This window comes from Cajanus cajan, chromosome 1 (genome assembly GCF_000230855.2).
Source record: "Cajanus cajan strain Asha chromosome 1, NIPB_CcT2T_4, whole genome shotgun sequence".
In the NCBI taxonomy this organism is placed as follows: Eukaryota; Viridiplantae; Streptophyta; class Magnoliopsida; order Fabales; family Fabaceae; genus Cajanus; species Cajanus cajan.
In genome coordinates this window covers 90,111,267-90,138,079 of record NC_138517.1, presented here as the reverse complement: position 1 = coordinate 90,138,079, position 26,813 = coordinate 90,111,267, and the positions used below count along the sequence as shown (strand labels likewise).

The following is a 26,813-nucleotide window of genomic DNA, read 5'->3' as shown; positions in this document are numbered from 1 at the left end:
CCCCTTTTTTGCTTCGCATTCTCACCCTTTTTTTTAATCAAAGAGATCCTTTGAGTACTTCATCTTTTTTCTTTCTTGTTTTTTACGCTCATTAATTTATTTGACATCATTTTTTTATCCTTTTCAATTAATAAAGTATTTTGTTTATCTTGCCATTCTTTCACTTTCATTATTATAAAAAAAATATTTTATATCATTTTAAATTTATCAATTAATTTTATTAAACTCTTTTAATTCAACCGGTTAACTTATGAACTTTTTACTTTTCAAACAACTTATAGTTTAAAAGTTCTCAACTAACTTATGAGTTAATTTTACCAAACACATCCTTAATACTCTCTTTCTCTCTCTCTATATATATATTAAGAATAATCTTCATCATATATAACTATATATCTTATATTAATCATTTTTATTTCTAATTATAACGAGTTATCAACGATAATCTTGAGCGGAATTAAGGTGGAGAATTGTCTTGGGTCCCATTTTAAAAAGGACACCATTTTTTTAATTATATATATATAATTTACATAATTAATTTTTATTAAAAATATATTATTATAAAAATAAATTAATTAACAACAATTAATGATCAATTGATATGTGATTATTGGCCCATTTTCTCTAATTTCTCTAATCCTATCCTTTTGGTCATTTAAAATATAAAAGAAATAAACAAATTGGTAGTGATATTGATTTTTAAAAGGATACTCTTGATAAATTTATTTTAAACATCATGTAATTTTTCTTTTAAAATGATAGAAATCTAAATAATCTACATTTCAAAGCTAATCTTTTTTAGGATAAAGAACTATATAAGAATAATGAAGAGCTTGATATTCTAGTTAAAATTAATAAAAATAAAGATGACTATCATGATAAAATTAAATATTTTAATAATAAAAATTAACATACTAAATAATCAAATCAGTATAATTTATTAGACATTTATAATCTAATAATATAAAATAACTTTAAAAGTGATTAATAAGATAAATAACTAAAAAATAATACTAAATAACACGATCATTTATGTCAGAAGTTATAAATCATATCATGTATTAAGTCCATGATTAAATAATATATATATATATTTATAACGATGTATTTAAAATTTAAATTGAATCCATCTAACTTGTTTAAAAAGAGAATAGCAAAGCGTCTTACAAAAACAAAACATTTAATAATCACGACTCGTGGCTGGATATATGAAAGAAGTGAAACATACATACATTCTCTCATTCTAAACTTTTAAAGTTGAAAAAAGAAATGAAGAGAGTGATTAGAAGAGTAGAGTAGATTGGCGCGACTGTTGGTGTTGGTTAAAATTTAATGATAGCATAGACATTCCTCTCTCTCTCTCTCTCTCTCTAAAACCCTTTTTCTGTTCCGTTGGATCACATTCACGATCATGCCCAAATTGTTGAAGCTCAATGCCTCCAACCCTAAACTATGGCTTCTCATCGGAATAGGAATCGCCGGCGTCGTCGTTCTGGCCGAGACCCGCCGCAGGCGCCGCCGGAAGCCTCTCAAAGAGGACTTTGGCGCATTCATCCAGCGTTTCGAACTTCTTCCCATTTCCCAGCCCTACCAAACGCAGAACCTCTCCGCTCTAACCTTCGCCATCAAAGACGTGTTCGTTTCTTCCTCCCTCACTTCCTTATTGTTTCAATGTTTGCATCGAATATATGTTTAGTAATTTTTGACGAGTCCTGTGTTCGCGGCAGATTCGATGTGAAAGGCTACGTGACGGGGTTTGGAAACCCTCAGTGGAAGAAGACGCACGGTGAGGCTGGGAAGACTGCGATTGTCATCACTGCTCTTCTCTCCAACGGTGCCACCTGCGTTGGCAAGACTGTTATGGATGAATTCTCTTTTGGGTATGTGATTGTAAGTGAAACCCTTCATTATCATTAAGACATGCATTAACCTTTTCCATTCTCAACTTGTTTACTTTACTCACTGTGGCTGCCATCCATCATCCATCGGCATGACAGGATTTCCGGTGAGAACAAGTTTTATGGAACGCCAACCAATCCTCTCATGCCCTCGTGTATCCCTGGAGGCTCTTCCAGTGGTTCAGCAGTGGCTGTTGCTGCTCGCCTCGTTGATTTTGCCATTGGTGAGTTTAGTTTACTTTACTAGCTCATATTTCATTTGAAAATGCTGTTCTCTCAATCACTTATTAGCCTGCCTATTCAATGTAACAATCAATCAACACCTCTATTTTGTTTGGGGCATTGGGATTGTTCTTGTGTTCAACTGTATTCCTGGAAAGTGCTTTTTGCTTTTGTGTGTATTATTTGGCCTTTCCTGTAGTTTAAGTCGATTGTACTAATAATTAACTTATGACTTTAGTTCCAACTATTTCTTAAAGGTTAAAAGTAGTATTTCACTCACTGCATTTGTCATGCATAATCCCACCTGGATCAATTTTCTATGAGATGACGAGGTTGTATCTGTCAACTTTCTTCTTAAGGTTCCTTTATATGATCTATATATTAACATCTATTTTAATTTCTCATTAAAAAAACTATATTTGAATTTTTCCTCCTTATTTCTAATTGTAAATCTTCTTCAGTGGTTAAATGAGTTTTAATTTGCTAACGCTGATAACTAACTTAAAATTCAGTTCCACGGTTACGGTGATTTACACATTATATTCTGATAGTTGTATGGTTAAATTTCAGGATTCCAGCTGTTAGTTTGTTATTTTGATCTCTTCCATGTATTATTGCAGCATGGTTTGCCATGCATGTCTGTCTCTTCTGATCCATATTAGGCTTAATGGACACAAACCGATTGTAATTGTATTGTGCTCAAAATTCATTTGCTTGAATTTTTCTCTCTCAAGTATTTGAATGTGGAAAAATATTGCATTTTTGTAGGTACTGATACTACAGGATGTGTTAGAATTCCTGCAGCATTCTGTGGTATTCTTGGGTTTCGACCATCTCATGGGGTTATATCCACCATTGGAGTTCTTCCAAATGCACAAAGCTTGGACACTGTTGGTATGATGCATAATTATATGATTTTGTCGCTCTGCTTTTGATTTTGTCATATATTAATATTATGAGGTTTTATCTCTTGGAACTATTCACATATACCTTTAATCTCTTTGAAATCATTGATCTCTGTATCATTTTTCCACGTGTCTAGTAGTAACTGGGGAAATTTGAGATGATGGGTTAATAAATTTACGTGAGTTCTATATAAAGAAATATGGTTGGCTGTGCTTTCTACAGTGTGACATGTCTTGTACATATATGCTCAAGGTCTTTGGTTTGCCATCCCAGTTTAACATATGATTACCTTAATTAAAAATTACTGCTCAGTGTGTCGTATTGGGACTTCTCTAATATTGCTCCTTTTTTGTACGCAGTTTTAATATTCTCTTCTTTCATTACTTATTCCCTCATACCGTAATTGCATTGTAGGATGGTTTGCTTGGGATCCTTCTGTTCTACATCGTGTTGGACTTGTTTTACTTCCATCAAATTCAGTGGAGCTCAAAAGGACAAGGCGTATTATTTTTGCTGACGATCTTTTTCAATTATCTAATGTTCCTTCACAGAAGACAGTATATATTATTGGCAAAGCTATTGAGTCTTTGTCTGGTTGTAAGTTTCCAGACCTTTGAACATCAATTTGTGATTCCTTTATACATACATATTTAATATAATTTTTGTGGCTGATTGTTAATACCTAGTGGAATAAGGCTTTTGTTGTTGTTGTATGGTTGGTTGTTAATGCAGTGGGTGAAACGGTTCTGAATATACCAGATAACAAGGAAATTTGTGTGTATTATGAACAATAGTCTTTTGGTTCTATTGGTTTTGCAGACCAGTCTCCGCAGCATGTGAATCTTTGCCAGTATATTGCTTCTAATGTGCCCAGTCTGAAGGGGTTTCTTGAGCGACTAACACTCCAACAGAATGGAGTATCTATATTGAAAGCTCTCACTTCGGTTATGGTTTCCTTACAAGGGTATTCTGATACATCCTTTAATATTTTATCATTGGATTTATGTTAGGTTATTCTTTATATTTTCATATGGTTGGCGATTAATCATATCCTGTTCTAATAAATATATTGCATTTTATATTTTGTCGAGGGCCTTATATAACCCTGTAATTGCAATTTTGCACTACAGATATGAATTCAAAACCAATCATGAAGAATGGGTTAAATCTGTCAAACCCAGGCTAGGGCGTGGTGTGTCTGATCGTGTTATTGCGGCCATGAATACTACACATGATAATATAAAAACCTTGTATAAAGTAAGAACTGAAATGCGGGGTGCTTTTCAACGTTTGTTAAAGGTACTGTAATATCTGCGGTAATTTTGTAAGTATTGCGTTAGTGTAATGTTATCAAGTTTCAAATGACGTTAAAACTAGCATGGTGACCTGTGCAATGCAGTCTGTATTTCATATAATTTAAAAATATTAAAAAAAAGAATATTTTTTACTAAAAAATTGTACAAAAGAAAATTTCTATGATATAATTTACCATCAAACTATTTTATTTATAGGTAATTTTTTTAGTGTAAATACTATTCATTTTAAAATACAAATTAAAAAAATAATTATATAACTAAAATATTTATATATGAATCAGAATATTATATATGATAATGAAATTATCATTTTTACTCTTTGGACTTATGGCCTAAATAAGAAAATAGTCATTAAACATTTTGAATGAAATAGTTGTAAAAATAAAAGATTATAATTTAAAGAGTTACAAAAAATAAAAAGAAAAATTATAGAAAAATAGTGTTTAATATATTAATATTGAATCAAATCCATAATATGTATGAAAAATGTAATTTTAAACTATTTATTTATCTAAACAATTTAAATGCTAATACCCTTTCATTTAACATTTTACTATAGTATGATGTATATATTTATTATAGATATATTAATATTAATATAGTTATATTAATGTTTTTCATAACTACAAGTTTTTAAATTTTGATGGTGAGAATATGCATGAGAAGATGACGCTTGTACAAACTTTCCAAATTATAGTCTTACATTACACACACACACACACACACACACACACACATATATATATATATATATATATATATAATAGAATATAGATTATATGTTACGGATAGATTATTACACCCAAATGGAAAAGCAAAATAAAGAGACTAATCTTGTCGCTTACCTCTCCCATTCTGGGTTTTTGGTTTTGAAAGTGACTTTTCTGAACTTGTTATATACAAGATTAGGGAAAGATGGAAAATAAATTAGTCGTCTAAAGTTGCATTTTCATACCAATTTTTGGAATAAGTTTTATGTCTTAAACTTCTAACATGGAGTTTCATTACCTTGAAAGACAATCAAGAATTCTTATTATGAAATGACAAATAACTTTTCTTAAGCTTACTGTATTTGTCCATGCTCTTTCGATTGTCCCACAGGATGATGGAATACTAGTTATTCCCACTGTTGCAGATGATCCATTAAAGCTTAATACAGATAAAGGGTTTTCTTCCGAGTTTCATGACAGAGCTTTTGCATTATCTAGCATTGCTAGTATCTCTGGATGTTGTCAGGTAATTTTGATATCTTTATGGCTCTGAAGAATGAATATATTTCCGTCTTCTTAATTTTTATTTATTTTGCTGAAATTTTGGTTGATTTTTATGTTTGCTTTTGTATCATTTACAGGTTGCAATTCCATTAGGATGTGACAAGAATTTTTGTGTTTCTGTTTCGTTCATCTCAGCACATGGGGCCGATAAGTTTCTTCTTGATACGGTTTTGGATATGTATACAACTCTTCAGGAGCAAGTTAGTGTTGCTTATGCTTTGCCACTGCCATATGCAAATGGTAGTATGGAAACTTCTGAGCTTTTGAAGGAGAAGGTTAGTCCTCTTTCAACATTGTCCGTATGGATCCTTTATAAAAATTCTTTTGTAAATGAAGTCATCTTGTAAAACTCACTAGACTTGATCACTTGATTAATAATGAATGTGAACTTCAATGTTGGGTTCTACAACTATTAAAGCTTACTGATACTTGGTTTGTGGGCTGCTCAATTAAATATATATATTTTTTGTTATATTTTTACATACTTATAATTGTAATAAATAATTAAAAAGTTAAATATGTTTTTAGTCCTTATAAATTATACTTTTGGTTTTAGTCTTTCAAAAAAAAATTATTGCTTTTATTTCTCATAAATTTATTTATTTTTTCAACATTGTCCCTATCCCTATCATCATTTAGTGATGATGTGACATACATCTAGATATGATGCATGAGCAATTACATATCATGTGACAAGTCTAGTTGCATGCCACACCATCAATAAATGGCAAGAGAGATCATATTCAAAACTTTTAAAATTTGTAATGATTAAAACCAACAAATTTTTTTTGGACTAAAATCATATTAAACCTACAATTAAATTTACTTTTAATTGTAATTTTTGATATTATAAGTTTAAACATTTTAAAATTATAATTTGAATCAATCCAATTTTATTTTTTAAATTGGTCTTTAGCTCAAGGCTGAATTCAGTTTCTAAACCTTAACTCAAGTTGAATATGGTATTTTTTTTTGTTTAAATCCTCTCCTAGTCTGAAGTTGGAAGCAAGAAACTGCTTTAATTGAAATAGTTTTTGAAAACTCATGTCTTGTGCATTACAAGGTCTGGCTACAGGCAATTAAAAATGTTATGATAAAAATGACTTTGAGGAGATCCGAGTAAAAATGTAACGACTCTGTTTTTAGCATTATGTTTAAATTCGAAGATATATAATAATCCTTCTGTGTTTCAAGTTGTTTATTTATACAATCTTTCGTGTAGTAATTTGAAAATATTATTGAGAAGGCAAGTTTTCTGCTGCTGCTCATTAGGGTTCTTTTGAACTATCGAAAGTTAAATGTTTTGAAGTTTGTGGTATTATACTATTATTCTGTCATTTGTATCTGGAAATCAATTTTGTTACGTATGGAATTTTTTCTTGATTAACGAGGGGATTTATAATCTTTTCTCTGTTGAAAATTTCTTCCTTGTGAAATCCAAAAATTATTTTGTTATTATTCTGTACATGTGTTGTTTGTTGCATTAGTGAGTGTAATTTGAGAACAACTTTTGTATACAATCTTGGCTGGATTTTTTTTATAGTTTTATTTTAGATTTTATTAATTATTTATCCAATTCTCTATTAATACAGAAAAAAAGAAATGAAATGTAAAATTCAATTGGATCTAATTGTATAAAAGTTTCTCAAGATGGGTCAATTGTTATATATGGGAAGAAGGTGTTGGAATGGTGGTAGTTTTCAGGATGTGGCATGGATCACTAAAAGGCATTTCTTCAGGGAAATGCGGCCTTTAAAGGAAGGCTGTGGAATAAAGCAGTTGATTACTACACAGAGGCTATTAACTTGAATGGCACAAATGCAACTTACTACAGCAACCGGGCAGCTGCTTTCTTAGAGTTAGGATGGTACGAGGTCTCTTCTGTTTTTACGATTGGTACTTTCACCATTTCTCTGTATATTGTGTAATTGGTGTATACCCTAATTATGCAGCTTTCAGCAAGCTGAAGAGGACTGCAATAAGGCCATATTACATGATAAGAAGGTGAGAAGATGGGCACGTGGCAATGACAATCATGAAAAGCTTGTATTCTAAAATCTGTCTTATATGATAATCAATGTTTTTAAAATCAGATCGGGCATTGAACCGGTTGAAGAACTAATTCAAAGTTCAATTGTTCTACCGTAGTTGAATTGAAGTTAAACCAGTATTAATAAAATAATGATTAAGTAATATGAATAATCTTAAATAAATATAATATCATGATTTAATAACACTAAAAATTAAAATAAAAATTTAATATTCAAAGTAAAATTTATAGTCCAAATATAATATTTAAGTTTAAATTTAATAAAATATAACAATGTCCATTAACAACAACAATTTTGCATCTATAATAAAAAATGTCATTTTATTGTACAATAAAATTGAAAAATATGAAGATATAAAATATTGTAAATTAATATAAATTACTAAATTATTCTTTATAGTTTATGAGAAAGTTATTAAAAAATAAAGAAATAATTTATTCCAATTTATAATCTTTATCAAGTATGTTTTTATTTATTATAAAATATTTTAAATACATTTTAAAATAAAAAAAACTGTCAAAATATAAAAAGTAAAAAAATATTTTTTAAATATTTGGTCCAACCTGGTTTTCTACACTGGTTACACCACTTGTAGACTGATTTGCACCGGTTCTGAAATCTACCAGTTTTTTCTTGTTGCTAGATTGGTCACCAGGTCTGCTCCCAGTTGCTAGGTCGGTTCCTGGTCAGACAGGTTGAACCGGTCTGTCCGGTCAAGTTTTGACGACTGTGATAATAATAAGTAATGAACTCTAAAAACTAGATGTCGTAGATAGGGTATTCCTAATATTATGCTAAATGTTATCTTCTAATACCTCAAAATGCTGGTCACATCATCTTACCTAATGGTCTTAGGAGCTTAATAGTGTGCTAATTCTCATTGATTTTAGCAATATACATTTACTATATTACTATATCTTGCAATTCTGTAGATTTTGACATCTGAATCTGTACAAATATCTACAAGATATATGAATGACATGAATATTTTATTTTATTCAGAATGTGAAGGCATATCTGAGACGTGGGACTGCTAGAGAATTACAGCTTCGTAATAAGGAGGCTCTAAAAGGTGTGTTTACTTTCAAAAAACTGTCTTGCATGTCATTTGTATCCGATTTGGAATGCTGGAGTTCTTGACAAGGACATCGTAGAACAGCCATGACTAGTTGATTTTGATACTGCACAGGCTGCCAATAATGTTTGGACTTTTTTTAATTTCGATGTTTGCTTTCTTGATTCTAAGTTGTGGATCCTGTAGAGCATGATGACATTTAAAAACACGTCAAACAAAACTGTTGACTGCAGAAGATGCAGATATGGGAATAATCATATTATATACCGGGTCTGTACTACTTTGGTCCTTTTAGATCTTTTCTTCTTTGAGGAAATGGAATGCTTAGTAATAAAGGTAGGAGAGAAAGGTTTGTTTTAGAGTTCAGTTGTTAGACTTCTGGACGTCTTAATTGTAAGTCTCGCATTAGTGTAGGCCGAGTTATTTGTTGTGTCCAGTATTTACTGGGGCAGATCCACTTAGGGAGTTGTGGGGGCAATTTCCGCCACAAAGTTTTTTTAATAGTTAAATATATGTAATAAAAAACAAATTTTCCCCATTAAACTATTTTTTAAATAAGCATTGAAAATTATAAATAAGTCAACTGTAATACAATGTAAATAAGTCACATAAAATTATAAATACATACCTTAATACAATATATCAAACTGAGAGAGAAAAAGGAGAAATCGTTGCTCTATCTATGAGACAACTGTAATTTATAGAAACTTAGGCATTTTGAATTTTTTTTAATCATGAAAATATGTATTTTGTAAAATCTTATTATATTTTTCTTCTATAAAAATATTACAGACTATTTTCTTGCCCCTATTAAAAAAATTTCTGGAGCCGATTTATTGCCTATTCTTGGCTCATTCTCTGACCATTACCATTGCCTTTTACCAGTTTAAGTGGGTCTATTTGTTAGCTTTCTGGGCCATCAACCTCTTTTATTCTTATTGCTGTTCCCTTTCCTTTGCCATTTTTTCATGCTATGCAGATTTCCAGCATGCTCTCGTTCTTGAACCACAGAACAAGACTGCTAGTCTTGCAGAGAAAAGACTCAGAAAATTGGTGAGTTGATACAAGCTGTTCTTTCAACACTGACCTTCCTCCTCCTTGAGAATGTCAATGCTGTGGAAATATGATTATGGCTCTTTTCTTGCATTATATACCTTGGATGTGAAGAAGGTAAGTCGAAGACAAAGGGAAGACTAGTCTATATGTTCCATTTTTGGTCTCATTTTGGGAATTTTGTTGTAAAAAATCTTATTCAATAGTGCATATAAGTTTTGGACTACGTATATGCTGCTATCTCACCGCTCCTTTTCTCCCTTCCCTCCTCTGTGTGCATGCATAATGCAACAGATGAGTTTTGTCTGCATAAGAGTTTGGCCTAACAGCCTCTTGTACATTTTAAGTTCTCTCTATAATGCTTTGCACTTTTGATTGTACGGAAAGGAACTTAGTTTCTGCTGATGTAATAGGATTTACCTTCTCTAAAGTGAGGGTACACTTTGGAGGATAAACTGTAGTTATAATTGTTAGAGAACCTATGTAATGCCTTACACAATGTCAGTCCCTTGGCTTCCTTGTAGGAGTGCAGGGACTAAAGTATGTCGGTGTCTGGAAGGGTAGCGATTCCATCACACTGTTCCATCGCTGATAATTGTTCCATATTCTTGGTCATTGACGTTTTTAAGTTGATACAATGGCTGAGGAGCCCAAAGATTGCAAGATGGATCTGGATGAGATTAGAGGACCGTAGAGGGATACTATGACATTCTTGACGTTGTCACGGTGAGAAGGGTTGTGACTGATGACGTAGTGTGGAATTTAGTATGTCTAGACTCTAGAGTAATCCTAGCTGAGATTTTTTGCTATTTGAGTCTCCTTTAAATGCTCAATCCTTTGGTTATGCCCTTAGATTAATAGAGTCAACTCCCAAATCATGTTGAGGAGTTCTTGAATCTTGATGCTCGAGAGCATGGCCGTTAGGAGGGAAATGATCCAAATCTTCAGTTTCTCGTCGCGGTGGAGGACAAAACTCTTATGCCTTTATCTGCCTTTCTGATGGAGGAAAGCGGCAATTTTACCACATTGTTGCCGGTGAGAAGCATTCTTGTAAGTGTCCACCATAGCTGGACATGAGGGGATAGATAATTGACGCGGAGAAGCAAGCAAGCACGATCAAGAATGGAGGTCAAGTTCATCAGTGGATTAAAGAGAGATTCCACGAATGACGTCAATGTTATCAAATCCTTAGGGGGAGTGATCTCACGTTATGGTGATTGCTGCGAGCTTTTTGACGTTGGTGATGTTAGGGGTTTACCTTTGTCACAGTATCGAATCCAAGGCTTACAAAGCTTTGTTGACTTATCTTTTAGCAATAAATGTAGTTATGAATGTGATTTGTTTTTTGAAATGTTAGGAGATGTTAGTTTCTTTTTATAGTAAGTGTCATTTTAGGTTAGTCGTTATATATCGACCAAGAAAAGTTAATAAATAAATAAAAAGTAATTATTTTATAAAATTAATCTTATATTTAATTTTTCTTACTAAAAATGTAGCACAATAATCACTTTATAAAAAAATATCATGAGAGTATAAATGAACAAGAGATAATTATTATCATATAAATGCTAACATGACATTTATTACGAGATTTTTTTTAATACTATTATTATGGGATGGAGAGTTGTTGGTTTTTACATGATTAAAATAGATAGCTACTAATTATCATATAATAGATATTTGGAAGGCTTTCTTGTATTTAGATATTATGATGAGTTACATCACAACTTTATGGGTTGGTTTTTGGTTGATCCCTAAAAAGAAAATAATGAGATGAAATGAAACAACACTAATTCTTTATGCACATGTTTATTTTTTTCTCATTAGTCAGGCATTAAATAAAAAATAACAAATTATTTCTTGTAAGTGTGGAACGGTTTAGCATGAAACACTTCCAAGTGCCTTATCGATGTAGAGAATTTAAAAAAAAAATTATTTTATTAGATAATTTATTTTATAATAATTTTTTTATGTTTAATAATTTTAAATTTTGCTTTAGTTAAATATTGGTGGTTACAAATAAAAATAACCTTTGTCTCTTGACCTCCTTACCGCCACGAACTGACGTTGGAGTTGACTTGTGTAAGTCTCAACACATCTTGGTAGAGTGTCATGAACCTTTCACTTCTGGGAGAAGACCCCTGACCCTTCCTTAGGACCCACGATGACGTCATGTGCGATGAGTTGCTTAAGAGGGAGAAGGAGGAAGAGGAGGTTGTGAGGGTTGCACCACTGTAACAAAAGCAGAAGATGAAAAGGAACTTGTGGTACTGGTCGCATGATGAAGGCGGCGTTGCAGCAACATAAAAGGCGAAAACCTAAGATTGGGACATGCTGGGCACCACGTGGAGTAGTAGGATGCGATCCCGACAATGGGGAGGGTCACGAATGTGACTTCGGGGAGGAGGATTCGGTACGGTAGGATGAAACTCCCATCCTTGGTTTAGTTGCGAATTTTGATGCTCATCAACGAGGCATTTGCTCAAGTGCTTCGTACAAGTTTTGTAAATGTGACACTGTCAACTATGTCAAAACATAAACATGTTTTACCTTGTACGTTTCTCTTCTAGACTGATTCACTTGATTTGTCACATTTCTCACTTATTGTGTACTTTTTTTTTCGTGATTAGGGTTACGACACAACGTTATGATGCCTTCTATAATTTATTATATACATATATAAATTTTATTCTTAAAATTTTAAATAATAAAAAATAATATTAAAAATTAATTATTTTTTATAAAAATAAAGTTTGAATTTAAGATCTTAATTAAGATAGTCTTATATAAAATAAATAATGTCATAAAAATAATAATTATGCTTTGTGTTAAAGTTTTTATTCATTTATTTATATTTTTATTGAAGAGCTAGTTCCATTATATCATTATATTCATGCATGTTGTCAATTTAAATAAAACTGCTTACAATAAGAAGTTATTGTTTTCCTTAAATATTATTAAATTAATAATCATATGCAAATGCAATCATGTTTGTCTATTTTTAGTCAGTTATAAAATAAAATAAATGATATATAATTATCCAGTATCCACCTACGTACCTGGATGGACGCCAGGTGTAAAGCTTATATGAAGGGTATACATTAGTCATTTCATTTTCCATGTTCCTCCTTGAGGCACAGAACAAAAACGGGGAACACTGAGTCAGTCCTGGATTCTTCTGTTTAATTGTTCTGTTCTCTCGAGGATCAAGTGATTAAATTTGAAAAGAAAAAAAATATTGGGTCGGTGTTAATGTTGAGTTTGGTTTGTTCCGTCCTTGAATAGTGTAAGGAAAAGAAAAACAGAAAAGGGAAGAGGTGGAGGGGCACGTGTGTGACATGAAATGGCAGGCCGCGTTTGTTGCATGAGGTCCTGTCGTGTTGGCCTGCCCTGATCTCGAATTGTCCGGATGTTTGCATAAACGTCCAATGCCATATGCAAAGCAACCAATGTCTCACACAAAACAACGCCAAACATTAATTTGGTGTTCCTTCCATCCCCTCCCAACCCATATCTTCCATGTTGCCCAAACTCTCCAAATGCATCAGCTTCACCGCTTCCCGCGACTGGCTCTACCGCCACCTCTTCGCCGCCGCCGGCCTCCGCTCCGTCGCCACCGACCTCGGCGAGGGCACCACCATGCACTGCTGGGTCCCTAAACTCCACAAGCCATGCAAGCCCAGCCTCCTCCTCGTGCACGGCTTCGGCGCCAACGCCATGTGGCAATACGGCGAACACATTCGCCACTTCATGCCGCACTTCAACGTCTACGTCCCTGACCTCGTCTTCTTCGGCGACTCTTTCACGTCGCGCCCCGAGAGGACCGAGTCCTTTCAGGCCCAATGCGTTGTCAAGATGATGGAGGCTCACGGGGTGCACCGTATGAGCCTCGTCGGGATCAGCTACGGCGGCTTTGTCGGCTACAGCGTGGCGGTTCAGTTCCCCGAGGTGGTGGAGAAGTTGGTGCTGTGTTGCGCCGGCGTTTGCTTGGAGGAGGTTGACATGGAAAATGGCTTGTTTAGGGTTTCCAATTTGGATGAGGCTTCCAGCATTTTGGTGCCGCAGACGCCTGACAAGCTCAGGGAGTTGATGAAGCTCTCCTTTGTTAGGCCCGCCAGGGGTGTTCCTACTTGGTTCCTTCAAGATTTCATTCATGTACCTCCTTATGTCTACGTTTCTTTCATCTTTTTCTCTTTCTCTTTTCGGTTCTCATCAAGAATCAACATGTTTGCTTACCATTCAATGAAAAATAGATGATATATTATTATTATTATTATTATTATTATTTTGTCTTTGGATGGATATCTTGATACTAATTTAATTAGACAACAAGATACCCATAAAAAATGTGAAGGCTGCATCAGCATTCAACTCTTGATGGTTGTAATGTCCTCTGTTTACTACTTTGGACAGGTGATGTGTACAGTCCACATTGAAGAGAAGAGAGAATTGCTTGAGGCAATATTGAAAGATAGGCAACTTTCTGATCTTCCCAAGATCCAACTGGTATCAATTCTTTCCTATTAAATTATGCCTTAAGGTTTTGGATTTGGCATGCTTGTCATTGTTGTTAATTCTTTTAGATTTTATATTATAGTGTACTGTGTCTGTGTCTGTGTATTTTTTGCAAATTTTTTCTTGATCACTCATGAACAACTAGGACTCTGAGTGTTTTATCATCTATTTTTGACTACTAGAATCCATATGCAGCAATAAACAAATAAAAGACAGGAAGGAGGAGAGGACATCTTCAACACTGAAAATGCCTAGCCAAATAATTGCCATCCTCTAATTTTGAGATGCATTGATTTTTAGTACTCAGAAAAAAATACCAAACAAGTAGATTATATGTTTCACCTTCTTTTGAATATTTAGTTCTATGAATATTTACAATATTGTGGGTTTTACATTGGAGCAGCCAACTCTAATTTTATGGGGAGATCAAGATCAGGTATTCCCATTGGAGTTAGGCCACAGATTAAAAAGGTGAGATTTCAATTCGGTGGAAGTTCATGTTGTTGCTCATGAATTGCATTCAAACATCATCTGAAACTGGCCAGTGTCTTTGGAGCAGGCATATAGGGGAAAATGCTCAAATGGTAGTCATAAAGAATGCAGGGCATGCAGTGAACCTAGAAAAGGCTAAAGAGTTTAGCAAGCACTTGAAAGCATTCCTAATAGATACTCAAACTACAAAGTCATGTCCCTCCTCACCACTTTCTTCTGGGGAGAAAGACGATTTATAACTTTATCTCATTTAGAAGCTAGAACCAACTTCCTTGCCAGTGATTTCAGCTTTTCCTAAATAAGAGCTTTTGTCAGATCCAATTTTCGATATTTTCTGGGGGAATTACTCGTATTTTTTAATTTGGAAGGGGGTGGGGGGTGGAATATAATTTTTTTTTTCTTCTGATTTAATGCAAAGAAAGGCTTAGCGTGCTAGTTTCTTCCATTTTTGGTAACGGTTGGATGTGGGGAAGGTTCTCTGTTATTTATTTATTTTTGTTTCTCAGGACATATGTACAAGAATAAATAATTTCAGAACATATGTACAAGAATAAATAATAAATGCCCCAACTTTTATACTGTAAAGGATTTTTGATTTATCTTGTTGGCTTTCATAATAGTTATCTTAGAACTTATATCAAAGATAATTTCTGTAAAAACTTTTATTATGACAATGCATGATTGTTAAACTCTGTACAATTGACTGAAGAAATCTCAATATATATCACTTTATTTTCCTCAGCAGTTAGAAATTGGTCAGGTAGGGTTGCATTGGCATGGTGTGGTGCTCTATTATGAAACCAAGTTGTTAGTAATAGCGAAAAATTTTCTTATCTTTATTCTAAATTAACGTGTGGTTGTCATTTTTCTTTTAATAATTAAGATGAGCCAAAAACGGTATCATTTGGTGCAATTGGGAACTAATGTGGTTTGGAGTCAGAATCGAATCATTGTTTTCTTTCTTAGTTGGCATATAGACCTGTTTGAGTTCAAAATATCCCATTTTCTAAGAATTTCTGTTCTGCTCTCGCTGGCCAATGTGATCGTGGACAATGTTTTTGTATTGATGAACCTGTGAGTTACTCATCAAATGCTGCTGCACAATAGCAGGACTAACCTATATATGCTCATTAATTCGCTAAATAAAACAAAATAATAAGCAACCACATTAAACATTTCCATTATAAGCCGGATAATGAGAGAGGCAATTTTTTCCTTCTAATTAATATCTTTTTTCTTATTTTTATGAGTAGGCAGAAATAGCATAGTAATTGCCCTCTTAGAAGCCAAACCTCTTCATCATTCCTTTATTTGTCTCTTTCCAACTTGACATTATTCATTTTCTGCCAACAAGACTAACGGTGTGTTTGGAAACACCGGTACAAACGCCATAAACCATATATATCAATATACTAAAAGACGTAGAAGCTATACCTGATAGCTTTACAGGTAACGCGAGAAAGGATATCAAGAATGTGTGACTTAACAAGCTGTAACCTCACCTATTCCTCTTGGTTTCTTTCTTTTTTTTCTTTTTCAATGCTTCTACCAATTACGTGTCACATTACAATCGGCTTTGAATAAATATCAAACTTCTCAGAACACGAAAGTTGTGGCTCCTGCAAACAAAACCCATATAGAATCATCAACTTCACATAAATTATGGTATGTCATCAATACATTAGAGAAAGGAATGGATCATATATAGAGTAATTGATGTAATACATGAGCATACTGCTGCCGTGTGTTCATGGCATGGTCTTGATCGTTTAGGCCAAATTCTTTTTCTTTAGCTCCACGGATTGTAGAGCGCATGGAATTAAGCAATTGGCCATAAGTCAAATTAGGTTCATCTTGCATGGCTTGGATGAAACTGAAAGTCAAGGCTCCAGAGCTTTCCTCACTGCTAAAGGCCTAATCAACCAATTAAAGCCTTGGAGGTTATGATAAAGTCTGCTTTATAATTCCATTATATGCATATAGAATTGGAAAGGAAAAAAAACTAGCAGAGTTGCCAACGAATCAAACCAACTCAACATTAGTTCGAGACTTAATTTGATAATTTATTGATCTTAGTTATTGTATTAAATGAATTGAACTTATAATCGGTCAATAATTGAGTTGAACTTGTACCAAGTATATTTGATTTATATACTGACTTTACATAAATAATATACTACCAACTTTACATAAATAATATATATAGTAATGTAATCAAAATAGTTTTAATTTGAATCAAGTTGGTTAGCAAACTTAGATCGAGTTTGAATTAAAAGAAAAGGTTGATATCAAATTTGAATAGTAGAATCCATTCTTATTGACATGAGTCAAACCCGATCTAAATCAAGTTGAAGTCCCAAGAAAAGAGATGCATGAATGACTAACCGAAGTGTCCGCTGCATTTCCATCATCATCACAAGCTGAAATGCAAACTGCTAGCCCTCCTCTTGTGCCTTTGTAACCAGATCTGGGGTGTCTATGATCTTCCCATCCATAATAACCTTTTCTGTTGGAACTCAAAAAAAAAAATCAGATTCAGACATACTCAGGACAAGATATAAAGCATTTTTAATTAAGTAACTAACTAACCGGTTCACCCTGCACATAAAAGGTAAATCAAGAATTGTCCCACTAAAGCACGTATCAACAAGGGCATGAAGTTTGGCACCACGAGGGAGAGGCCTAACAATTGTAGCGTTGATTTCATCGTCAATTATCTTGCCCTCGTGCTCGTAGTCAACGGGGCATATTGCTTCATCATATCCATCAACCTCATCCATGTTGGTGTCTACTTGCCGTGATCCATGTCCAGAGTAATGAAACACCAACGAGTCCCCTGATCTGCAACCCTCAACCAACCACCTCATTGCCATTCGCATGTTATACTTTGTTGGGATCCTCAATGGGTTCTTTTCCTCTGGATCATCTGCACATAGTTTCTCAGCCTTATAATGAGATTGTTGGTAGCTACTAGTTTTTGTTAGCCTTATAAAACTTGCATGCAATGTCGTAGGCTATGAAGCACCGATTTTGACATCGACAAAACTAAAGTCTAAAACATAGGGAACGGGATAGGGCACTTACACACATATAAAATTAAGAGACATCATTATCATTGAAAAGAAAATTTCACAATATCTAAATGAAAAAAATTGACTAACAACTCGGTAAGATCTTTAATATAAATCCCCAAAAAATTATTAAAAAAGAAAAATAGGAAATTTATTTATTACAATTATAATCTTATTTTTAAAATGATTGATAAAAAAGGTAACTATATCTATAACACATGTTCAATCATGTAAGATATGTATGTGTTAAGATACAAATAAGTCACACATCGATAAAATAACATGTAATAACATCCGTAATAAGATATTTAATTGAATATCAACATATATAATTAGATAAAGTTATAATTATGATAAAATAATAATAATATTATATGTGTATAGAAAATGAAATTCAAGTGAATTAATTTGGATAAGTTTCTCAATAAATATCTATCATATAAGAAAATAAAAAGAGGAAAAATAATTAAACTTTTGTCATATTATAGGCGTCAATTTTTATGAAAACCCTTTCATCTAACTTGAAGTTTATCCACGCAAAATAAGTACCTGTGAGCACGCGAATGGAATCACTGGGGAAACCCATCTTGTTAATGAGAAAATATTTCATGCTCTGAGCATCATTGACAGAGCCTTTAAGGCTGTGAATCTGATCAGCATAACTAATGCCAACTAACACAGCTTTCTTGTTGCCATGCGCAGAAGGAGGTGTCAATGAAGGTGGTGGTGCCCTCAGTCGCAAAGGCTGAGGATAATGCAACTGGTTAGGTGCCCTAGGTGCATAGCCATAGCCATAGCCATAGCCACAGCCATATCCATAGCCATATCCATAGCCACCAGCAGGATGATTAACGTAGGGTGGTGCAACATTGTTCACAAAAGCATAATTATTTGGTTGGTTTCTGCCTTGGCATGCATAACACATAACAATGGGAATGGAATAGGCTTCCATTGACACTAGCACGGGCCTTCCACATTGTGTGCAACTTGCTCTTCGAGTTGCCATCTCTTGGATTCAAGCTTCACACAAATTATATATTTTGTGAGTGACGAAGGAATTTATATATATTTTAGGTAGCCATAGATCATAGTGCATGCGAATGGACGTGTCTTTGCGTGACAGTATGGCCTTCTACGGAATCACATTCTATTTTCCTTTTCTAATAGATAGCTAATATATCAATGTATAGCCCACCGTTGATTATTATTATTATTATTATTAGAATTAGAATAAATATCTGTGCACTGTGCATGCATATAATTTCAATAGAGAATCAAGTCTTAGTCAGAAGAATAGTTTCACTCTATATCTCAACGTCTGAGAGAATATAATAATGCCACTTGATAATAGAGATTGATTAAAATAATGGCATAATCGCTGTGGTAAAAGATGTAGCGGTGATGCTTGCTCATTAGAATAATCCGCATATGTTCCGTTCCAAATACAATTAAAAAAAAAGCTTCTAACTTTTATATTTGGACCAGGTATTTTCTTTCTCTCAAATTCAAAAGTGATTCTTTTAGTATTCTTAATTTTGAAATAGCCCACTTTTGGTCATTGTAAAGGACTAAAATGATACAAATTAAGGACAAAAAAGAGTTCTTTCCAAATAACAAGAAATTAAAAAAAAAAAACACTTTTAAATTTGAAAAACCAAAAACAAATTTTGAAAGATGACTAATGATTTCTTATCTAATTAGTTGTATTTTTTTCCCCTTAATTTATCCTTATTAATTTTCGTATGTGTAGATGACAAACGGTCGAACCTCATCACTCTCTAAGAAGCATATGTAGTTTTGTTGTTAATTTGATTCTTACTTTGTAAGTCATTCAAGTATATTGTTATTGAAATTTTGTAGATATATAATAATTAATCAATAATATATGTTAATATTTTAATATAGTCAATTATGGGCAGAACTTTATTATTTTGGATATTTTCTGGACATTTAAGTTAATATTTTTATTTTGGGATTTATGTGTTTGCTATTCGACCAAAGCAAATTTAAGGTGCTTTTAATTTAATTGTGTAACAAATTATGAGACTTACAATGTTATTAATTATTATTTTGAGATTTTACAGAACAAATATATTTAGCAATGCATTGCACAATAATGGTAAAGGATGCAATAATAATTGTTATGGATATGTTTCTTTTTTATCACATACATTATATATAGTATTGGTTAACTTTTAATGTTCTTTCTTCTTAGTAGGTCTCTGTTTTTGTTGAAATTTGATAAAATCATGAGTTATATCAGGAAAAAAAATAAAAATCAATTATTACTTACTTTTTTCGATTAATAGTTTTAAAGCGGATTCAAAGGGGTGTTCAGGGAAGTTGTATGCATCCTTTTGCAAGTTTGTCTACCTGCACACATTCAATTCTATAAAAAAAAAATGTGCCTCATAACTTTCTTTGCATGTTTGAAGCCTTTTTCAGTATACACATTTATAGTCTTAACTATTTAAAATTCAGAGATCACTCGTTGCTATTTTAGCATACAAATGCAAATAATTGTGGACTCCAGATTTTTCTTCTGTCCTTCCATTGATTCAATCAACCACAATGATAGAGTTGTAAATTTGTGAATTGATTTTTTAATTTATTTAAATGTGGTAATCGTTGTCGACCTTATCAAACACTCCCATTATTAATTTTGTATGCATAATTAAATAATAAATACATAATCATTTTATAATTAAATTACATTATTAAGTATATGAAAAATATCACTTTTTCTATCTTGATATGATTCAATTATAATAAAAATGCATAAATATTTATCTTATTAACTTCAAATTTTAAATATTTATCTTTCTAAATAATATAAAATATTACACCTCACACAGGTCGAAGGTCTAGTTTAGTAAATAATTGTATTTTTAGTATTTCTCTTCCGTAAGATACTATTAGATTTAGACCCAAATATGTATGCAGTTGATCAATGGAAATATTTTAGATTTTATTTAGTTATAATATTTTTTGAGGAATATAATATATTTTTATTTTAATAGATGTTATTAAAAAGTAAAGTAAATAATTTAATAAATCTTTGAGAAGGTGTGAAATTTTTGCGAGATTCAAAATATTGTCTTCTTATTAGAGAAATCAACCGAGTGTTTGTGAAAATATTTGTTGAGAAGTAAAAGTTTTACTCACCAAGTGACTAAGCCCATAACAAGTGTTGTTTTATGGTTTTTTTTATGAGACAAAAGTTATTTACCATAAAAGATATAACACATCCTAAAAGATATTGTTAGAGACATAAATGAAAAATAATAATTAGAGAAAACTAAAATGATGAGGCTTAATTTGAAACTTATTTTTATGAGAGAGAGAGAGAGAGAGTATATTATAATAATTGTAAATATAATTATATAAGTAATTCATTATATTGAGTAATAATAACACTTAATAAAATTCATTATTTTGAGTAATTTGAGTAACTCATGGATTCTAATTTATTTGAAAACTAGAAATAAAAATAGAAATTATAGATGTAGGTATAGATTAGTTAAGGGAAAATGAAACAGTTGAAGTATCGAACAGACAATAATAAAAATGATAATGTGAAAGGAAAACGTTAGCTTAGTTGTCAACATTACACCTTATGCTTGAAGAAATAGATATAAATAGATAGATTGCCAATTGTTCAAGGGTTTAATTGAATGTGCAAAAAGGTTAAGGGATTAAACTTTTTGCATTCGGTTTAAAATCTTGCCCTGTTTATTTTATCTTCTGTTGTTGTAGAAACATCTCCACCAACACAATTACTTCTTTTGTCATGACAGCTATGAATCTATGGTGAATAGCCAACATTTGGTCCTGATCCTGACCTTGTCAACCAAATAGCAAATGAGATAATTGTCTTTTCCAACTCCCATGCTCACAATTCAAATTTTGTATTAGAAATATCAAATTCCTCTGACGATGATAAAAGAGGGTCCTGCCATGCACCAAAGAAAAGAATAAAATTTCATGGTAAAAATAAAACATCAGTAACTGCCAATTATGATTTATAATAAATTTTGATTGAGTTGGATAAACGTCTCACATTTAATGAGGAATAGAAGTTGATATAAATTCTTGATGCCGTTTCAAAGATATAACATATATCTCCTTTCAAATAGAATCATAGATGATGGTATAATTTTGGGTATAAAACAAAAATGCTAAAGTGATAAAATAAGATTACGTGCTCTAGAAATTGAAAATGAATATCACTGATTTTAGAGAATCTAAAACTCTTCTTTTCGTGGTGGTTCATACTTCATACTGATATGGCCTGTAGGGTGCAGATAACAATGCTTGGATGCAAGAAAACCAGATACTTAATTTCTATAATGCTATATCTTATACATTGAAAGGATAAAATCCACTTAAACAGGATTTGAGAAGATTATGTCAGGTAGTATCTTACACTCTTCTTAAAAGCTTTAGGACAAAAAATGCATTTATAAGAGGTAAAACAATGTTATGGCCAATAATGAAGGTTGGCTCCTAGGATTACCATTAAACAACATCTTGGATTGATGACACTTGAAACATGAAAGCAATTGCGACTAAAGAAGATGGAACATGGAAGCCTACCTGGTCAATTTTTCGATAAAAAATACGTCTCAAGCAGCCGTTATAGAATTTGCTTTGATGGATCATTCCAATTTCCTCATGTATATTTTCTAGTAACCTGGCATATGTTATTTCAGAATCTTCTCTGACTATTTTTGAGAAAAGATAGGTCATAATACCATTCTCATTTTTTCCATCAAAAGCCTGCACAGATTGGTCACAACTCAATTCAAGATGTGAAAGTGTCTAAATTTATTTCATTGCATTTCATCAGAGAGGGAACAAATGAAAATATAAAAGATTCTTACTGCACTATCACCAGCCATCTGACTATCATCACAGGCACTGAAGCAAATAGCAAGTCCACCATTTGTTTGTTTTGTCTTAGATGCTTTGTTATCCTCCCATTTCCAACTACCTCTGCAAGCATGCAAGAGACTAGTTAGTTGGATTTCAAGGGGCAAGAGTGATTTTATAATAGAAGCATCCTACAAAGAGTAAATTACAATAGCACAACCTAATAATTTGTGAAATTACACATAATTCTCTTGATCTTTTAGTGTTTACAACAACACTTTTATCGATGAGGGTGTAATATTTTTCAAACAATTAAGGGATTAATATATGTTATGTACAAACAAAGTTGCACATCATTGGATTATGAAGAAAAATAAAGATTTATAAAGTATAAAAAGTCTCTATTAGTATGGGGTCTTTTGGAAGATGATCAAAAACAAAATTATAAAAGTTTAGTCTCAAAGTGGATAATATCATATTAATGTGGATACATGTGTATATGTGAATCTCGAGTATCCTCTGATATCAGAGTCAATGATTGACTATGTGAATCTCATTATTTATAAAACACACATAGCCTTCATTGCATGAGACCTTTTGGGAGATGATCAAAAGTAAAATCATGAAAGTTTAAGTTCAAAGTAGACAATATCATACCAATATGAAAACATATGTATGTGAACCTTAAGTATCCAACAATATAAATTTAATATCTAAGAGTGTTGCTGTTATGTTTTTTAAACATTTAAGGAAAGTTAGTGTAAGAGTAAAAAAAACAAAAAACAAAGGGTTCATCTATAATCTCGTAAAACTTCACGCGAGGGTCAGTGTAATTTACTGTAAAATTAAGTGAAAGCAAGCATTAAACAAGTACTTACTTTTCTTTTTTGTAAACACATCTAAGATCAAGTGTTGTTCCACTATGACAAGCATCTATAATAGCATGAAGTTTGAAACCTTTCTTGAGAGGTCGAATAATGATAGAATTTAAGTCATTGTCAGTGATAACTCCATCTCCAACAAAATCAACAGGACAAATAGTTTCATCAAGCCCATCAACTTCATCTCCTTTTTTATGTTCTGGTTGTTGCGAACCATGTCCGGAGAAGTAGAACACTAATGAACCCTCTGACTGGCTGTCGCAGTTCTCCACAAGCCAATGCAAGGAGTTAAGTAAGTTCCTCCTAGTTGGAATTAAATTAGGATCCCTCTGATCTTCTGCAATTGTTAAGTTTTGGAATAAAATAATATGTATTTTTCCTTATAACTACCGAAAATAAAGAGTCTTTTTTTTTAAGAAAATTTCAAAAACTCTTTCAGTTTGTACCCTAAGAGGCTCTAAATCTGGCACTTTCAATGCATACTGACACTCATGCACAGGGAAAGTCCAATATAAGATATTACTCAAGTGAAAAACAAACCTTACTATTTATTTGCAAAATTGGTTCAACAAAAATCCCCAACAATAGCATAGCACTCGGTCTTTCAATACAGGTATTGACAATCTACTATAATATATACATTCTAGTCATAAGAAGTATCAAAATTATGTTCAGAAAGAGCTTTCAATTTTATTTTGTTATGCATTGAAACAAACATGAATCATACAAAATTCACATACCAATTAGAAAAAAAAGAAGACTAGGAGATACCTGTGAGGACACGTATGCACTCATTTGGGAATTTAAATTTATCAAGCAAAAGACTTTTGATGTTTTTAACATCATTAATGGTTCCTTTGAGCTTGAATTTTCTTTTCCCATACGTAACTCCACATATAACTGCACGCTTGTATCTTGGTGTGGAGAAGGACGAGGAAGAAGCTGGTGAAGGAGATAAACTTTTCTGTAAAGCTCCATTTTTGTTAGCACTGTTCAATTCATCATGTTTGAACACTTTGGCTCTACTCTCTTTCCTTGATTTCTCAGAACCTGAAATTGAATGACTGACACATAGACATTTATAGCAACGGTATGCAGTTGTGCTTATAGGTACTAGAAACTTGTGTTGGCAACCACTGCAGGCAAGTGTTGCTTCCCCCATAAGCTTTGAACTACTAATCTTCTGGTAAACAAAGCAACGAGTTGTAGAACTGTAACTAGTGTTTGTGGGATGAAAAATACTGTTTCCCCTTGTTCTAGTTTTTTGCTTACAATCCATTGTTTTAAAAATAGTTTTGTATATGGATCAGACATGCAATCAACAAGAATGATATATCAAAGAGATTAGTATGTCTATTAGGTGTGTGTATGGATAACTTTCGGTTCCACAGAAATCAATTAAAAAATCATGGTGATAGTCAAACTCAAAGTAATAAATAGTTGCTTTAATTTTTTCAAATTCTCACCATGATTTTACGGGTTAGAATTAATTATAGGAGGTATCCAAATACACTATAAGCAATTCAAACGAAGCTGCAAGATTGACAACTTTCACCTTTGTTCATGCGTTTCTCTTGATGTGTTGATAGTAATCCTTTTCTTTTATAAAAAGAAGCCAAATGTAGAATCCATTCCCATTGTCTGTCGAAAATGATGTACGCTGACCTTTATTCCAATCACAGGTTAAGCCAACTCTTTTTTCTTTTATGTAGTATACCAGTGTAAAATGTTCGCAACATGTATAAATATTTTCAGGAGAAGAAATTAATTTTAATAATGATTTTTATTTATATTTTAAATATTTAAATTTAATTTATTTAAATCATTTTATTATTTTAGAATAAAATAATATTAACATGTGATTTTTATATCACAATTTTTTTTTATATATAGAATGTTCATGAATAATATGAGATTATTCTTCTTTAATAAAAAAATATCTTTATAAAATTTAAATATAAAATTTATAAGAATTTAGGACTTAGCACATATAAAGAGTGAGAGCTGAGAGGTTCACATAATAGGATTTAGGATTTATAAAAATAATAAAATAAATAGTTGAAAGAAAACATTTTAAGTGTATTAAAGGTGGTTATAATTTATAAGAGTAAAATAATAATAAAAAATTCATGAAAACAAAAGACCACTTTTATATATAGATATAAACATAGACAATAGACATCAATTTGTTTTATTCGTAAGAATTATAATAATAATAATAATAATAATAATAACAAAATTTTAACTTAAATCTTTTGTATATTATTTTAACCCTCATTAATAAAGCTAATTTTAATGATTCAAATATTATAAACATCAATCATATTTTATAAAAAAAATAATCGTATTTGAGCCATGTGATTATTATGTGTGACAAAATTATCTTTTTAAGTGATTAATATAATTACATATCTCAAACTCAAACTCTATAGTAATTAAGTTTTTTCTAATCTCATCTATTTTAATTTATCATTTTCATCTTATTTTTAAATTAAATTTGTCACTATAAATTTTTTTATTATCATAAATCTAAACTAATTAACATATTTAAAAAAATATTTATTATGAGTTTTAGCTATATACAATAAAAAAAAATTATGCATCACCCGAAGTTAAAATATTATTTTATAATTTTGTGGCGAAAAAAAAGTGAGATAAAATAAATTTTGTAGAGATGAAAAATATAAAGAAATATTGTTGAAAAAAGTATCATGGAAAAACATAAACCGTTAGTGGCACATCTCTTTTGCGTCCAACATACGCTTTGTTCATTATTCTCGTTATACATAATCAAGAACCAGATGCTCCAAACCATTTGTTTAGCTGCTAAAACTGCATCCACTTTCCATATTCTTTTTTTTTTATATTATTATTATTGTTATTATATATATATATATATAAACAATGCCATGTGCCTACCTAAGAATTTCTCCCCCTCTACTTTCTCAGGTTGTTTCACATAAACTTTATGGTTTTCTAACAACCCAATGAAAAGAAAAAGTAAAAAGTCCAGCCGAACCACTTGTCTTTTATCAATTCACATTTTGCATAATTCACCCAACAGTGTTTGGCATGCAAAAGATTAAACATTTGATTTATTTATTCTCATGTTATTCAATATTAGATTATTATTTGTTGTCTATAATTTGTGAAACATTGCTCCGATAATCTAAATGTTTGCATTATT

General features: G+C 31.9%; 4 protein-coding genes across 7 annotated transcripts; 2 read left to right on the top strand and 2 right to left on the bottom strand.

The window, feature by feature from the left end:
• The first annotated feature begins 1,218 nt into the window (after nt 1-1,218).
• Nucleotides 1,219-11,172, top strand: TOC64-V (translocon at the outer membrane of chloroplasts 64-V). 3 transcript variants are annotated; one of them, XM_083067577.1, is made up of 14 exons: nt 1,221-1,635; nt 1,728-1,880; nt 1,998-2,122; nt 2,889-3,014; nt 3,441-3,623; nt 3,846-3,990; nt 4,157-4,325; nt 5,444-5,578; nt 5,694-5,891; nt 7,356-7,483; nt 7,569-7,620; nt 8,670-8,739; nt 9,722-9,795; nt 10,320-11,172. In XM_083067577.1, exons 1-14 carry the CDS (start codon nt 1,412-1,414, stop codon nt 10,332-10,334), a joined length of 1,797 nt encoding a protein of 598 aa, XP_082923703.1. In that variant the 5' UTR covers nt 1,221-1,411; the 3' UTR covers nt 10,335-11,172. The 3 variants fall into 3 exon arrangements, 2 of the variants coding, with proteins under 2 accessions (XP_082923704.1, XP_082923703.1); XR_014431019.1 differs by lacking the exons at nt 9,722-9,795; nt 10,320-11,172 and having other exon boundaries at nt 1,219-1,635; nt 7,321-7,483; XM_083067578.1 differs by lacking the exons at nt 7,569-7,620; nt 8,670-8,739; nt 9,722-9,795; nt 10,320-11,172 and having other exon boundaries at nt 1,219-1,635; nt 7,209-7,464.
• A 1,638-nt stretch (nt 11,173-12,810) lies between these two features.
• On the top strand, nt 12,811-15,401 carry LOC109804744 (alpha/beta-Hydrolases superfamily protein). The gene is made up of 4 exons (XM_020366579.3): nt 12,811-13,950; nt 14,209-14,301; nt 14,714-14,781; nt 14,870-15,401. Exons 1-4 carry the CDS (start codon nt 13,315-13,317, stop codon nt 15,039-15,041), a joined length of 969 nt encoding a protein of 322 aa, XP_020222168.1. The 5' UTR covers nt 12,811-13,314; the 3' UTR covers nt 15,042-15,401.
• LOC109804745 (metacaspase-1) lies at nt 15,152-18,916 on the bottom strand. Its single transcript, XM_020366580.3, has 5 exons — nt 18,423-18,916; nt 17,392-17,728; nt 17,188-17,308; nt 16,528-16,716; nt 15,152-16,421 (listed from the first exon to the last, which is right to left on the bottom strand). Exons 1-5 carry the CDS (start codon nt 18,877-18,879, stop codon nt 16,362-16,364), a joined length of 1,164 nt encoding a protein of 387 aa, XP_020222169.1. The 5' UTR covers nt 18,880-18,916; the 3' UTR covers nt 15,152-16,361.
• A 2,502-nt stretch (nt 18,917-21,418) lies between these two features.
• LOC109804746 (metacaspase-3) lies at nt 21,419-25,313 on the bottom strand. 2 transcript variants are annotated; one of them, XM_020366583.3, is made up of 6 exons: nt 25,182-25,313; nt 24,398-24,676; nt 23,624-23,963; nt 22,757-22,868; nt 22,470-22,652; nt 21,419-21,825 (listed from the first exon to the last, which is right to left on the bottom strand). In XM_020366583.3, exons 1-6 carry the CDS (start codon nt 25,189-25,191, stop codon nt 21,766-21,768), a joined length of 984 nt encoding a protein of 327 aa, XP_020222172.1. In that variant the 5' UTR covers nt 25,192-25,313; the 3' UTR covers nt 21,419-21,765. The 2 variants fall into 2 exon arrangements, with proteins under 2 accessions (XP_020222172.1, XP_020222171.1); XM_020366582.3 differs by having other exon boundaries at nt 24,398-25,298.
• Nucleotides 25,314-26,813: the final 1,500 nt, after the last annotated feature.

What these genes read in the sequence shown, in the direction of transcription:
- TOC64-V (XM_083067577.1), top strand. Translation starts at nt 1,412, where the DNA reads ATGCCCAAATTGTTGAAGCTCAATGCCTCCAACCCTAAACTATGGCTT. An exon ending in CTTTTCAACGTTTGTTAAAG is followed by an intron (nt 4,326 to 5,443) that starts GTACTGTAATAT and finishes ATTGTCCCACAG; the next exon opens with GATGATGGAATACTAGTTAT. An exon ending in CCATATTACATGATAAGAAG is followed by an intron (nt 7,621 to 8,669) that starts GTGAGAAGATGG and finishes TATTTTATTCAG; the next exon opens with AATGTGAAGGCATATCTGAG.
- LOC109804744 (XM_020366579.3), top strand. Translation starts at nt 13,315, where the DNA reads ATGTTGCCCAAACTCTCCAAATGCATCAGCTTCACCGCTTCCCGCGAC. An exon ending in TCCTTCAAGATTTCATTCAT is followed by an intron (nt 13,951 to 14,208) that starts GTACCTCCTTAT and finishes TACTTTGGACAG; the next exon opens with GTGATGTGTACAGTCCACAT. An exon ending in ATCTTCCCAAGATCCAACTG is followed by an intron (nt 14,302 to 14,713) that starts GTATCAATTCTT and finishes ACATTGGAGCAG; the next exon opens with CCAACTCTAATTTTATGGGG.
- LOC109804745 (XM_020366580.3), bottom strand. Translation starts at nt 18,879, where the DNA reads ATGGCAACTCGAAGAGCAAGTTGCACACAATGTGGAAGGCCCGTGCTA. An exon ending in TTTATGTGCAGGGTGAACCG is followed by an intron (nt 17,309 to 17,391) that starts GTTAGTTAGTTA and finishes GAGTTCCAACAG; the next exon opens with AAAAGGTTATTATGGATGGG. An exon ending in GAAATGCAGCGGACACTTCG is followed by an intron (nt 16,717 to 17,187) that starts GTTAGTCATTCA and finishes TTGGTTGATTAG; the next exon opens with GCCTTTAGCAGTGAGGAAAG.
- LOC109804746 (XM_020366582.3), bottom strand. Translation starts at nt 24,905, where the DNA reads ATGGATTGTAAGCAAAAAACTAGAACAAGGGGAAACAGTATTTTTCAT. An exon ending in AGATGGCTGGTGATAGTGCA is followed by an intron (nt 22,653 to 22,756) that starts GTAAGAATCTTT and finishes CAATCTGTGCAG; the next exon opens with GCTTTTGATGGAAAAAATGA. An exon ending in TTTATCGAAAAATTGACCAG is followed by an intron (nt 21,826 to 22,469) that starts GTAGGCTTCCAT and finishes GGTGCATGGCAG; the next exon opens with GACCCTCTTTTATCATCGTC.